Source organism: Sinocyclocheilus anshuiensis, unplaced genomic scaffold (assembly GCF_001515605.1).
Source record: "Sinocyclocheilus anshuiensis isolate Anshui unplaced genomic scaffold, SAMN03320099.WGS_v1.1 scaffold326, whole genome shotgun sequence".
In the NCBI taxonomy this organism is placed as follows: Eukaryota; Metazoa; Chordata; class Actinopteri; order Cypriniformes; family Cyprinidae; genus Sinocyclocheilus; species Sinocyclocheilus anshuiensis.
In genome coordinates, this window is record NW_015546098.1 from 1,044,076 (window position 1) to 1,059,775 (window position 15,700).

Here is a 15,700-nt window from a genome sequence, read left to right on the forward strand (position 1 = left end):
AAAAAAATTAAAACGTTACGGTACCAGGTTTTTTTAAGTACCGGTGGTACCGAGTACCCGGTCAACCCGGTTCTTGATGCGCTATCCTATCCTAAACACTGTTGCCGTTAAAAACTGTTAAATATCACGTTAGTGGGGTCGTTTTTCAACCCGCGGACATGAAAAACGACCCCACTAACGTGATATTTAACAGTTTTTAACGGCAACAGTGTTTAGGATAGGATAGCGCATCAAGAACCGGGTTGACCGGGTACTCGGTACCACCGGTACTTAAAAAAACCTGGTACCGTAACGTTTTCATTTTTTTAGTACCGACTTGGTACCGAAATACCGGGTCTTTTGACAACACTAGTGTATGCTTTAATAGCATTCCATTGGTGTAGATCTTGGTTGAATCTTTCTGTTCTGACTTGTTTGCATAAGAGTATTGATTTCTTTTTCTTCTGTGTAGCTTGAGGATGGGAATCAGCGTAAAAAAGCCCTTCAGCAAGCAGCTGACAAAGCCAAAGTGGGACGTGAAGTTGATGTGCGTGTTCTAGATTACTGTACAGCTCTGATGTCTGTGGGCTCTGTGTGAACGCCGCTTTTGTGTGCATTCAGGAGGAGAGGCAGGATCTCCTGAAGGAGCTCGCAGCACTGAAACCTCAGAGAGATCAGCTGAAGGCCGAACTGGAGAAGTACAGAGAGTGTGATCCACAGGTGGTGGAGGAGATCCGTGAGTAAACCACACAGATCTGTGTGCAGGAATAAAACTAAAACTGGAATAAAAAATAAATTTAAAATCAAATTAAAAAACAACAACCTATTAAGAAGCACATAACAAAATTAAACTGAAAATATAAAAATAAAAATATGAGCAAAAACTATAATTGTATATAAATAATGCTGAAAATCAGCGTAGAGGGACTAAATAGTTCACATCTTACCCTTTTTATTCATATTTTTAACAATTTATTTATTTGTGAAAAATTGTAATGATAGAATTACAGAATCAAGACGCTGCTATCTTAAGTTTAAAAAAATTTAATTTAATTTTACAGATGTATTTTTTTAAGATTAAATTATTTTCCAATTTTTATTAAGTAATATGTCAAATAAATATACATTTATTTGCAGCCTGTTTTTTTCTGTCTTTAAATTAAGTGGTATGATATCATATATACACTACCGCTCAAAAGTTTGGGATCAGTAAGACTTGAATGTTACGTTTGTTATTAGAATGATTTCTGAAGGATCATGTGACACTTTACACTGGAGTAATGATGATGGAAATTCAGCTTTGCATCACAGAAATAAATTATATTTTAAAGTATATTAAAATAGAAAGCATTATTTTATATTGTAATAACATTTTGCAAGATTACAGTTTTTTTCTGTATTTTTGATCAAATAAATGCAGCCTTGATGAGCATAAGAGACTTCTTTAAAACACATTACAAGTCTTGCTGATCCCAAGCTTTTGAGCGGTAGTGTATATATACATATCGGCTTTAGGTCTGTAGTTGGCCACTTTGCTCCCTAAGATATTGGCTTCATTGTCACGGAAACAAAAAAACAAAACACAAAAATTGTATTGTTTGACCACTATAATCCATCTCCGAATACAGTACCTCTGTATATTTGTGCTCTGTGACGAGAGTCTGCTGGTATACAGAGATAGGTTGTGGGTTAAATATATTGAATTTATATAGTCAAAATAAATGTTCTAGTTATGTTAAATTCTAAAGTATTACTCTTATTGTCTTGTAACTTTTGAGAACTATTATACAGTCCTCATAAATGACAGGAATTCAAGGAGAAACCGTGGAAATTAATTACTGATACCGAGGCTCGTCCTGAGCCCTTACACTTTGACTTCTGCCAGACGGTGATTAACAGGCTTAGTGCTCACTCTGCCTTGTCTTAAAAGAGGAAGTTCTGATATTTCTTAATATTATCAAACTTAAATTGATTTCACAATTACATTCCCATGACACTCATAATTTCTGCACGGACTGGTTAGTTCTCCTAAAAGCATGCATGTAGCTGTGTAAATAGTACACACATTAATATCAAAAACCCAGCAGGATTTCACTGCTGCGTTTACTTTGTTTTCCATTTTTTCTAAGTAATCATCTGCATTACTCTGATAAGACACCAGGGAGCGAGAAGCACACAATAAAGAGTCAGCAACAGACTCTGTCTGCATAGTAAGGGAAGCATTGCTCACAACAAGTCTGAAGCCTTACAGTGATTGTCTTGAAATGTACGGTTGAAGGGGGGTAAGTTTGTACTGAAGTGGTGTTTTGATGACTATAGCAACAGTGCTTGAGAGCTTACTTTTCTTGTTAGGCACAGTCAAAAAACTCAGGAGCTCCTTCTGATCGATAACGAAAATTAGCCTTCCCATTACGAGGTGATGTTTGACTTCTTAACGTGATTTACAGGGCATTTTTTTATCTTTGTAATGCAATTTTTCTAACTTTATAAAAAGTATGTCATCTTTTTATGTCAAATTCAAAAATTTATATTTATAAGCTTTTTCAAAATTTCTAATTAAAACTATAGGATAAGAACAAGTAAGAAGAACATTTACCAATCAAATTAAATCAGTATGAAAAAAATCATTTGCACTACAGAGTGGCTTGTAGGTATATTTACAGACGTTTAATGTGGCATGGGTGCAAATAAATTCATGTTGAGATTAATGTTTTAAATATGAAATTCTGAATATTAAATGATTGAAATAACTGAAATTATACTTTAAAAATGAAACTAAAACTGCCAGTAGGTGGCGGCAAGTCACTGATTTTATCACTGAATCATTCATTCAATTGATTAGTTCGAACGGCTGATTCATTCAGTAAGGAAGGAAGTGAATGTCTTTATGAATGGGTAATTGAATCCTTGACTCACTACATTTGTTTAAAAACGCACGTTCATTCATAAACGAAACAGCGCTGTGTTTGCTTGGAGATGCGCAGCGGCTCAGCTGTGACTATTTTTGTTAATCGAGCAAAATCAGGCAATAGTGTTGTAGTCAGACAATGTAAGTCACTTAATATTAACTTCTTGTTTATTAAACATGTATTAACTCAATATCAATATATTTGAAAACTCCCTTAATAATCATTAAAAGCTGTCGATCATCTCACAAAGTTCCATTATAATCAATCAGAGCTCTCTATACTGCACAAGGCATCTCTTATTTACACTTTGTTATAATGAGAGGATTCGTGAGCTCGCAGAACTCAGCACTGAACAAAACGCCGGTGTATTGAGCAGTGAGTGAACATTGCATTCAAGATATCAACAGATATGTCTGTGATGCATTACTCAACGCTGCAAAAACACGTTGTAAATAAAAACCTTTGATGCTCCCCTGAGTGCAAACACAAATCAGTTCAGTCGCACATATTTTTTAATAGTCGCCGTATGCAGTAGTTTGTGGTCGCACTGTATAGCCCTGTAAAGAAGATGATTTAAGAGACTAAGCTTCACAGGGAGAGAAGTTAAAATGCTCTCCATTCGCTCAGTTATTTGAGAATTGCATCTCTGGTTAAATGCACAACCACTAACAGTTCTAAGCTCAATAGTCAACTGTGCTAAAGACTTTTTTGTGTGACTGAATTTGATTTTATCTGACACATTTCAGTGTTGCATGTTCTAGCAATGCTAGCAATTGCTTATGATCTACCGTTGATGGATCATAACAATGTTTACTTTATGGTCTTCACAGTATATTGTAATATGTTGTAATATAATGGTTGCAAAAATGCAACTCTCTCATCAACCTCATTTTTGAACGAGCAGCTTAAAGTAGTATTGCATATGCATTTCAAATTAAGAGTCACTGCGTATTTTGGGCTCGTTTATAATTAAAAGTTTGCATTATGCATACAGTCTACAGTTTATCCTTTTTTTTTATTATTATTGGTATTTGGGTTACACAAAAAGCTGTATCTGGCATTTAATTAGATATTAGACTTAGATATCAGTCATCCTCTAATTTGCATGTATTGATGCATTAGAACATAAACCAGTTTCAGTACATGTATATACTGAATACAAGAAGTCGAGTATTTGAATATTTTGCTGTTAAGACCTTGTTGAATGCATGCCACAGCCTGTTGAAGTAAAATAATCTGAGATGCATGACTTATTTTTATTTTTTTTACATTGTATAGGTTTGATCTGTATGGACATGTGGTATTGATTTTATTAGTGCAGGTCTTAAAAAGTTTTAGATTTGTTTTGAGAAACTGTAGATGTAGATACCATGTAACCAACACACAGCTGAAGTTCTACACAAATGTTCGGTGCCTTGTTGTAATATTCCTGACCTATCGCACATTCCCAGCCAAATCCAGCTCTGATCCTCTCCAGACAGTCATGCGATCAGCCGCGAATAATCATCTCTCTCAGGTGCTAGTGGAGATAATGACTCGCGTCTCTTGAGAGAAAATAACATTTGTGTAACCTCTCTTTACATCATCCGCCTCGTTCATCACCCCATCCCTGCAGCTCCGTCTTTCTAGCAACCCCTGCAGTTTAAATGCTGTGAAAATGTCAGTAGTCCCTGCTGAAATACTTGATGCTTTCTCTGACTCTCGGGATTTGCTGTTATGTCTATATTTTAATCACTTGTAAAATTGTCTGAACTATTGCGTCTCCCTGAGGTACTCCAATATGTTTAGCAGAAGACCAATCTCGCACAATTCTGAGTAGTGTTCATTTTGTCAGCCATTTTTAAGTTAGTCTTAGTCTTGGTGTCAAATGTACTTTTTAGTTATTGTCATATTTAGTCAACCTTGTCCTGTCTGTGTTTGTTTAGTCAAGTTTTAGTCGACTAACCCCCCGGTTTCACAGACGAGGCTTAAGTCTAGTCCTAGACTAAAATGTAAGTCTGAGCTGTTTCAGATGAAAGAAACTTGCACTGATTGATCTTAAAATATATCAGTGCCTTTGTTTTGTCTCAAGATGCACACCAGTAATGTTTTTTTCTAAGGCATGTTTATAAAAAATTACTTTAATGTCCTAATTGAACTATGGCCTAATCCTGGCTTAGGATAAGCCCTGTCTGTGAAACCGGGCCTAAATGTCTGAGCATTTTAGTCTAGTTTTAATCAATGAAAACTTTTCGTCACATTTCCGTCATGCTGTATAATAGTTAAAGAGATCGCTAAACTTCAGCTTGTTTGTCAGTGTTTTCAGATCATCATTCATCAAAAAATAAGCAAAACACCGGGCAGAAAATGTATCCTTTTAACAGAGAAGCTCTGATTTGCGGATTTGAACTCTTGATATCTGGCAACCGCACACATGAAAGCTCGTGTAGTAGAAGCGCGTACAGCAGCCCGCAATAATGTTGTCTCCTTTTTTCCGACGAAAATAAAAATACATTTTGGTATAGTTTTTATTTTTGAAATACATTTTAGTCTCGTCTTTTATCGCCAACGATATTGCATGTTGATATAGTCACAATTATCGTTTATTGAGCTTATTGTCGTCTCGTCTTAGTCATGGGAAAAAAGCTCGTCAACGAACATTTTTTGTCATAGTTTTCGTTAACGAAATTTACACTAGTAAGAACTAGTAAGGCGCAATTCGACGCAGGATTTTCAGAAAGATTGAAACTAAAAGACGATGCTGTGACGAATATATTGGATTTGAGAGTAATACCGCACCACACAAGTGTGTGTGAGTAACTGTTTTTATTACGTGCTCACTATTGCTTTATTACAGATCGTTTGATATGTACTGAGTATTTGTGCATTTTTAACCTAAATCACAGCAGCATACATCTATGAAGGCTGTAGGCTGTCAAACATACATGCCGATCATAGCAGTTACTTCCGAGTCTACAATTGATGTAAAAATCTTGATAACATTATAAGTGGACCTCAGAGAACAGTACAAAATAATAAAAAAAGGCAGTTCATGACCACTTTAAGCACTGCCCAACATTATTTCCATTCACCACCTGACCTGTTCTATTGTCTCCTGTCAAGTCAATTCGCACAGGGAGAACACAGAGCATTAAGATTACAGATCGATCTGCCTTTTCCCAGACTGGATTTGTTTGAAAAACCTTGCAATAGCTTTTGAGTAGGGATGCACTGAAATGAAAATTCTTGGCCGAAGCCGAAATTGAACAAAATTAAACACAAGGCTGAATACCGAACACTGAGTTTTTTTTCCTCATGTATTTTGCCAATTTTTTTTTAACCATTGCATAGATAAAAAATCCAAAATGTGCTTTTTACTGTTTTGTCTTGCTTTTCAAAGAAAAAAAATCAATTACAAAACAACAATTTAAAAATATTTAACACTGAACATTTTTAACATTCTAGCAGACACTATACCAACAAAGCACAATTTAACTTAAAATGAATAAGTTAGTAAAATAATAATTTTTGGCCATCAGACCCCCTTCTTGAATCAGGCATGTATTATTACTTTGAACCCTGGTTAACAAGCAGATCTGCTGTGAGGTCGTGCAGTGCTGTCAGAATACATGCAATGTGCACGTGTATTAGAAAACATAATGTTCTGCAGTTATTTACTAATTAAGGCCATTTCGCGATTTCAATCATCATACAGTAACCAGTAACAATCACCCCTCCTCTTCTCATCGAAGACATGCGCTGCAGCACTAAACAGTCTCTCTCTGTCGGTGCTTGTAATGATTTTTGCGTCTTTCTCAGACAGTTTAAATGCTTCCACACTGCTGACGTGTGTGCTGCATAATAAAGAGTGCGCGCCTCTCACTCTGCGCTGGTTGCTATTTGATCGCGTCACGTCATTGTTCAGTACAATTTATTCTGTTTTTTTTGCTATTTTCGACCGAATAATTTCAGTTGCTGAACATTCGGTGCATCCCTACTTTTGAGCATTTGTCAATCTAGCTCTGAAACTGACGTGGTCTGGGCAGCACGTTCAGTATGATGGATTATATCTCAGAGTGGCTCTGCTAACTGTCTCAGAAGAAGATCTGTGGAAGAGAGACTAGCAAGCGTGATGCACAACCATCTGCAGGGCTTTGAATCGTTCCGTTTTACAAATCAAGTGTAGGATCTGCGAAGTCAAGTCGAAAAGTTGAGATGTTAGTGTACCAGTCTCATCAGAGAAATTACTGACAAACGTTTGTTAGCGAATAGTTTATTTTATTTTATTGATGATTATTAATGAATTATTACTTAAACATACTGTTGATTAAATTTTTTACATTTGTTTTGGAAAAGACGATTCTAAAAAGAATGATCGTTTCATAATCTAATAGTTTTGAGCTGAAGCTAAAGAGCGAATGAACAGCTGTTGAGCGGGCTATTTAACTCAAACGCATGAAATTATTCAGGCATACACACAAGATAAGCACAGCTTCTGCACAAAATGATGCAAAAGCACAGGTGAACTTGAAGTTACACGCTAGTCAGAATGTTCGTCACATTGTGAAAACACTGTTTCTGTAACAAATCCCTTTTCACAGTTAACATTGTAACTCTTTTTCATTTTTAAAAATGTACTAAACTACTGATTTACTCTTTTCATCAACTAAAATTCGATTGTTATTTCCGGGTTTTCACATGCGTTTTATTTTTTTATTAATGTATATATGTAATTAGGCCTGTCACGATATCAGATTTTTCACTACACAATTATTGTGGCCAAAAGAACTCACAATAATGATATATCGCAATATTTATAGAATCTTGAAAAAATAAATAATGCTATCAGTCAAATTCATCTTTATTTTATTTTATTTTTTTAACTTCTTTCTGTGAACTGATGTGGCTTCGTATCACAGAATGAGGTAGAAATGATATAACTTCATAGTATTCTATACAGTGATAAAGCCTAAGTCAATTAGCATTGAATTATAAATATACATTATCCTAATGAAAATTAGGATAATGAGATTGCTTGAAGAACACAGATAAACCAAATACTGTACTGTTGCAATGGTGTGTTAATTCTCTTCACATTTCATCAGTCAAACATTTCTTCTGCATTTTATTCGGCTACAGCGATAGCTGGATTCATTTGTCCATATACGGGATTTCCTGGAAAGTCATTTGTTTAATTGCTCCTATGAGTCTCGCTTGTGGACTTTCTGTGCATTTTCAGTTTCACTTAACTAATGTTATTTTCATCAACTAAAATTAGATAACATTTTTAGTCAGAGCAAAATGACTTGATGAAATATTGACTACATTTAAAGGATATTTTCATCAATAGAGAAAAACTGATTAAACTGGACTTCACAATGTAATCTGACGAGTATGGCACTGCTAATATATTCATCCTTTTTCTAGGTAAGGCAAACATTACAGCAAAAGAGGCCGTGTCTAGGTGGACGGGTAAGTCTTTTGTGTGCCTCACACCTCAACAAATTTCAAAACCAATGATTTTCTTTGATCATGTCATGTGATGCATCCACAAAAGATTCTGAAATGTAGGCCACAGACAATCCTGAATGTCCAGTTTTGTCAGATCAGTCTAATATCAGTCCAGGATGATGACTATATATATATATATATTATATGTGATTAAGCTACAGCGTTTGTGCGTTTATACTAAATGTATTTAGACTACTGTTTTTCATTTAAATACTATAGAAACCATATAGTTATATTTTTACCATGGTATTGAGGTGCTATGTTTGCTTTTAACTGTGGTTATCATGATCTAAATGTATGCTACTATAGAAGACCAATGGTTTATTTAAATAAAACCATCAGAATAATTACATTTCATATGTTACTGTTTGTGATAATGAACATAAATGTACATCTGCATCCAAACTCAAGCTGCTACTGTCAACTCAAGCTACCGTCAAATGTGCATTTCTAAGAGACGAGAAAATGCAATATTATTAATACTGCAGCCTGCACTGCAAACTGTGCTGAAGATACTCGTCATCAAAGTCAGGAACACAAACCTGATTCATGTTTTGAAATAATATCACTCATTAGAACATGCAGAAACTAAGAATCCATTTTCTTATTAAGGTATTTATTTTGTTAAGGAAAAAATGACTGGAAAAGTATAAACGTTTGTCATGTTCTGACCATAAAGAGTCGTTTCAAACCACAGTTAATGGTCTGCTTTCTACGACTTTCACTTTAGGAGCAAAACTCTGGCTTTAAACTTAAAAGAAATAAAGATTTGAAATTTTATCGTGATCATTTTATTTTTTGGCCAGCCCTACTTCCGACGGTTGAAAGTTGGCTGTTCTCAAATTTTGGTGTTTTGTTGACTTTGATGCCATAACCCAGTTCCAAGTTCCAGTCTCGAGTAAAATTAACTCGCATGTTTTTCTAACTCCTGACTCGGGCAGTGCAGTACAAAACCCTCGGTTATTCCCAGGCATGGTTTTTTTGGGAATGCAGCAGACACAGACATGCACACCACTTAACTTCAGGATGGAAATTCCTTTATGCACTCTGCAGACGTGACTACAAAAGTGCTCTCAGATGAGCAGTGTATGAAAACCTTCAGTGCAGGGAACACAGCAGACATGCTAAATGGGTTTAATGTTCTGTTTACATTTAACAGTTCAGATTTCAGCCAAGAGTCAAACACGAAGTACACTCGACACTAGGCAAGCGCTAACTCGTGTAGGTTTTATTATATTACCGAGTGATCTCATAGATGGGATGCTTTGTATAAGGAGATGATGATTTACTGTACCTTCCCCGTAAACCAAAGCCTTGCACAAATAGATTTAATGCAATATATGATTTAGCAGATTGATGAGCCTTTTGAGTAGTCAGGGCAATTTCAAATGCCTTCAAGCCAGTTTTCAACAAGTTAACCTATATTTATAAGGACATTTACAAAACTTTGAGGCATGCACCGTGGTGTTAATCTGTCAGCTCACTTATTAGACTGCCTTTTTTTTCTTTTGCTGAATGCAATCGAAAACCAAAATAAATTAGTTGTTTCAGAGTGAAAACATTATTTTAAAAAGACGGAACGTGGTTAATAATTTTACATTAATAGCGTTTCGTTATTTTTTTTTATTACATTTAAAGACGACAAAAAAAGGATAGTTCACCCAAAAATGAAACCACCTTATCGTGTCAAACCTTAAGCATTTTCATTCATCTTCAAAACTCAAACATGCTTCTATTGAAAGTCCATTCTTCCAACAGGGTTTCTGCGGGGCTTAAGAGGTCTTAATTCACATTTCCAGAAATTTAGGCCTATAAGTTCATAAATCAGAGCAGAAATCTTAAAAATGATACAGTCATGGCAATAAATGTTGCCTGCAGTGTCTTGTTTTCCAGTAGAAATATCCAAACATCCTTAAATCAAGATACATTTACTGGAGATGCAAAATGAAGATATGAAGTCTTGTTTTCTGAGAAATTGAACAAAATGAAGTGAGTTTATGCTTAAAACAAGAATAAATATCTGCCAGTGAGGAATGAAAACTTGTTTTCCCTTTGAATCAAGTTGATTTGTCTGAGCCTACTCGCAGATATTCTTGTTTTAATCATAAACTCACTTTATTTTATATTAATTATGCAGAAAACAAGACTTCACATCTTCATTTTGCTGTCACTGTCCCACCTGTGGGACGCTTGGCGCTCTTTTATTTGTTGTCCTTTTTCTCTATCAAATCGTTTAGTAATCATCATAAATTATATATCATTTGAAAGCTTAGAAGCCCAAGATTCATCCCGTGAAAACCATTTTGAAATCGGACATTGCGTTACCATAGAAATGGTACTTTAAAATCTTTTGGCGGTCTCCTCCCCCTTAGTGGGCGGTGTCAAGTGTCATATTACAAAATGCATTACGGTTTTTTAGAATCAAACCTTTTTATAATCTTGACAAAAAACATATCATTGGAAAGGTCTGAGTCTCAGGATTCTATATTTGATGGTTATGTTGAGATAGAGAAATCAAGACATTTGTGACAGAAAAATGCATCAAAAAAATTAAATGGAGTTCGGATGGCACCCGGTGGCTGTTTGTGGTATAACGCCCTAAATAAAATCTCACCGGAACCTCAATTTTTTTCATATCAACTTCAAATTTGGAACATAACTTATTTAGACATAAGGCTTTAATTTTATACCAATTTTAGAGTGAAACCTGTTATCTAAAATATTTATTATATATAAAATAAAATTAGTATAGTGCATTTTCTTTACAGTAAATTTAAACTTCTATAACTTTTTGATACTTTAATTTTTTGAAAAAATTCTATTGCAATAACTGCTAATTTTCTTCTTTAAAAAGAGACCAACCTTATGTCTGTATTCCAAAGTGTTCATAAATTACAACAATTTAAGTTTGGATAGTGCACTTTCATGCCTATTTTAAAAATGGGGTTAAGTAAATGTATCTTGATTTAAGGATGTTTAGAGATTCTTTTTTTTTGGTCTAAAATGAATTAAAAAGCAACGGAGAATTTGTATGGAGAAGTTGTATTTTCAAACTCTGAAGCATTGCTAAAACAAGACATTTACATTTAGAGACCATATTTTCGGCAGAAAACCCGACCAAAACATTCCACCAAATTGAGTAGTTTAATCCAAGTGTGCTGAATTTAATTTAGCCTTTTATTTACGTCAACATTGATCAAAGCACAAACATAGAGCTCATCAAAAAGTGAACCAGGGGTTGTCGAGATAAAGTAATATTTGCATGGTCATGTGATCTAAAAATAGCAGCTCCTTGTTTCATAGACAATAAAACCACTTTTATAATTGCACTGATTTCATATGTGACTTTACTTGATGTTTTTTTGGGTGCGTATTTTTAATGCATAAAAAATGCACCTGTACTTAAATGCTATATAAAATAAAACCAAATGCTTTCCTCAATCAGTTTTTGTTGAATTGATGCATCTGTGTATTAAAAAGCAAAAGCAATCCTCTATTCATATTTATAATTACACTCAACTGTTTCTACCTGCACAATTAGAAATTGCATTTCTGAGTTAGTTACACAATGGCTAAGTTGAATAGTATTCATAATTATTTTGCATCATGCATGTTTTGTGTCATGTTTCACATTCAATTATTTTCCAGATAATGTTTTTGCAATCAAATCCTGGGCAAAAAAGAAGTTCGGCTTTGAGAACAGCAACTTGGACAAAGCTTTCGGAATACCCGAGGACTTTGACTACATTAACTGATCAGAAACTCGCAGGATCTTAGGATTGTTTGATCTGTTTTTCTGTGATTCTCTTTCATCGGTTTGTTTTATGTTTCGTTATCAGTTCTGCGTGTTCGAGACAAAGCTGGGACTTGTGAAGAGTCTGCCACACCCTTGAAATTTTAGCCTTGTCTAGTCCAAGGAGAACTTCAAGATTGATTTGTCAGCATAGAAGGGTAAACTGGTGTGTAAGCGGAGAAGGTGTTGTGTTAACCCTTGAGCCTCTCAGGTCAATTCAAGGAAATTAATCACAGGTTAGAGACATGACGTGAAATTAATCGCTTGTGGGAAAAAAAAATTCTATGATGAGCATGCATTTGTTTCTGTATAAAGTAGGAATGTGTTATGGATTTGAAGTCATTTCAGATGCTTTCATTTTTGGTTTGCATTTTTCATTAGTCGTCATTTTTCACCGTGCACATATCTTTGTGTATCTTGTAAATATGAAAAATGGTCAGTTGCTTTGTGTTATATGATTTAATAAATGTAGTTATCAAGCAAATTGGTTGTGGTTAAGCATTTTGTCCTGCCTAATAATCCACTTAAACATTAAAACATACCTTTAATTCATTTTTTTTAGCAATAGCTTGTTGAAAATAAATAATGCTTGTGTTTGCTGCAACACAGTAATATTGAGGTACAGTCTTAAAATATTATGGGTAGTTCCTAAATAAGTGTAATTGATTTTTATTTTTATTAATCAATATAGCCATATATATATATTTATTTCTGTGCATTTCTATTTCTTGTGAGAAATGCCTAAATACATGTACTGACTTTTTTTTTTTTTAAATGAAAAATAAATTTTAGTTTTTAATATATATATATATTTTTTTTTTCGAATATAATTTGATATTAAAGGGTTCATTATTTAAAATAAGTTTTCCTAATCAATATTCGAGTATATATTAAATACAAAAATAAAGATCCTTAAAGATAGTCTTGAGTATTTGGCAGGTGTCGATCTGCACCATTGATGTAAAAAAAAATATATATATTTCTGTACACTTCTTGTGATAAATGCTTAAAAAACATGTACTTTTTTGAAATTGAAAACAGTTTAGATTATTATTATAGATTATTGTAGTTCATAGATTTTTAATGACAAAAATACGGGATATTTTAAGGGTTTATCTATTTAGATATATATATATATATATATTACGGAAATATGACGTTATTTTCTGACCTAAACAGAGCGAGAGTATTTTCTCTCCTCATATACTCCTGAGAACCAGAAAAAAAAAGTTTTGTGATTTTTTATGTCATTACATTGGATAAGCATAAGAAAACATGGAGGAAAAACATTTGTGAAAAAAATATATTTTATTCATATTTTATTCTATGTCCTTTGTAGAGGTGCCAGGACTGAGTTATTCAAAAAAGTAAATAGACATGAAAAGACATGATTTAATTTTTCATTCACCGATCAGTTTTTGGGTTTCAGATGATTCTGAGATGATTCTCAGCTAACACAATGATCTGATATACTATTTTACTTTATGCATTATGTGCGTAAAATGTCCATAAATTGGTATTCATATTCTATAATGCATCAATACGTTGCATCTAATTTGCATATTAATGTGTTCTTGGGGCAAACCATAATGAAAAAAAGAAGTGTAATAATTTTCATAAGAATATCTCATGTTTCATAGGAATGTTGATCTATAATTTCTTGTCGTGTTTCCCCAAAATGCCTGATTAATGTATAACGTATGAAAATTATGCCCTGTTTTGTAACAAAAAGCCATATTCCGATTTGCATCCCCATCACATTTTTCTGAGATGTTTATTTATTTTGTGAATTAGTCAGATTTAAATTATAATTACAAAATAGTATCATATTTCCCTAAGAGTGCTACATTTGATAATTCTGTCAATATCAGTCATATTTAAAGAGCACGCAGAGGGAGTGTTTATGATCAAACCTCCTGAAAAGCAGCGGTCTCAGAGAATTCACTAAAATATAAAGTCCTCTACAGAGGACAGAAGTCTTTAACGCTGGTCAGGGTCCCAGGAGGATATACGCGACGCGACGCTGCGGTAATTGTCGCGCTGCAGAAGGCTCGTGTGCCTCTAGTGGACGCACTTTCAGAAGGAGGCGCTGCCAGAGAGAAAGAAAGAAGTGAAGCCAGGGCGCTCAGCACAGCCAGCATGGCGAGCCAAAGGGACTTCACACACACAAAAACATGGATTAACGTCCTTCTGCGACTCCTACAGCTCTTCCTGCCGTACATTCAACACGGAGGAGCTCAGTTTCCAGGTGCGCGACAGACTCGTCTCATTCTTCAGTCCAGGCGCTCGTGCGAAAATGTCGGAGGAACTGGCGAGGGCTGATCTGACAAGTACTCAAGTGCACTCATTGTGCTAAAAGGGCACAATAATCACTGTATCTAACGTTACGCGAAATCGGATGTGTTGCATGCGGGTTTGTCTGCATAAGGAATTAGGTTTTGATTCGAATCTGAAGGAAGACGTAACGCTTTTTTTGGCCAGTTATTATTGGTTTAGTTCGATTTCCTGTGTCAATGCAATATGCTACAATGCTCATAAAGCTCCATACAGCTGTTTTTCAGTGCAGTCTATGGGAACCAAGCGTCTAGCTGAGAGAACCGCGTTAATGCACATTTAAATGTGTTTCCAGATGCGTGCGTTTGGGTTGTTGACACGGTGTGAGCTCGCGACTAAAATAGCCTGTCCGTTCTTTGTCATCCACGCCAACTCATCCGCTGCTGCAAACATATCAGTTCACGCATGCATCCCGAGATCAGAGATGATTCCCTGTGTTTTTGTCCAGAGACAGGGATTGATGTCTGGCGCATGTTGTTGTTGTTGTTGATGTGCTCGCATGATTTTTTTTCTACATGCTCATGCCATTCTTTCCTCTTGAAGCTCTGACTCGGATGTTCGGCGTGGTTGAAGTTTGGCAGGCTGAGGACGCAGATTTCTTCATGCCATCGCAGGTATGTGAGCTGGTCAAACACAAAGGCGTCATGCACTGGACGCGTTTTTATTGCAGCGCAACTTCACTGTGAGCACGTTTGCGTTTACGCATTTACGCGCGAGACGCGGTGCGGTGTGGTGTGATATTGTTGCATTTGCAAAGGGTGCGAAAATCAAACAAGGCTTTTCTTTGAGTATTATTTAGTATGCATTGATTTATGCAGTTCTTATATGGGCAGGGCGATTGTTTATTTAGCTTGGTGAAATGCGTTTCCATGTGGAGGCGGGACTCCGGAGTCCTGAATGGACCTGGTCTCTTCACACTTTTTAGTCATTACTCCCTTATATGTTTTGAAGTTTGTTCTTCTCTTTAAAATGCCTTTTAGCATCTTTAAACAATAGTTTTGGAAACGGTTTAGAGGGAATTCTTAAAGGCACATTACATATCTTCCTCAGTAAATATGTAAACATTCTTAAATCAAGATACATTTACTTGAAGCAGAATGATTTAAAGGGGTCATATGATGCGATTTCAATTGTTCCTTTCTCTTTGGAGTGTTACAAGCTCTTGGTGCATAAAGAAGATCTGTAAAGTTGCAAA

The 15,700-nt window shown here is 35.1% G+C and overlaps 2 protein-coding genes across 2 annotated transcripts in view; both read left to right on the plus strand.

Annotated features, from left to right (window-relative positions):
- The window catches only part of LOC107700309 (meiotic nuclear division protein 1 homolog), a 19,199-nt gene extending 6,574 nt beyond the window's left edge, over positions 1-12,625 (plus strand). Inside the window, exons 5-8 of the mRNA XM_016501932.1 lie at positions 452-526; positions 601-715; positions 8,295-8,339; positions 12,027-12,625. Of these exons, the coding sequence (XP_016357418.1) occupies positions 452-526; positions 601-715; positions 8,295-8,339; positions 12,027-12,133 (342 nt within the window). The 3' untranslated portion in view covers positions 12,134-12,625. The remainder of the gene's footprint in view (positions 1-451; positions 527-600; positions 716-8,294; positions 8,340-12,026) is intronic.
- Positions 12,626-14,142: 1,517 nt separating this feature from the next.
- The window catches only part of LOC107700308 (transmembrane protein 131-like), a 60,205-nt gene continuing 58,647 nt past the window's right edge, over positions 14,143-15,700 (plus strand). The window contains exons 1-2 of the mRNA XM_016501931.1: positions 14,143-14,419; positions 15,049-15,119. Of these exons, the coding sequence (XP_016357417.1) occupies positions 14,311-14,419; positions 15,049-15,119 (180 nt within the window). The 5' untranslated portion in view covers positions 14,143-14,310. The remainder of the gene's footprint in view (positions 14,420-15,048; positions 15,120-15,700) is intronic.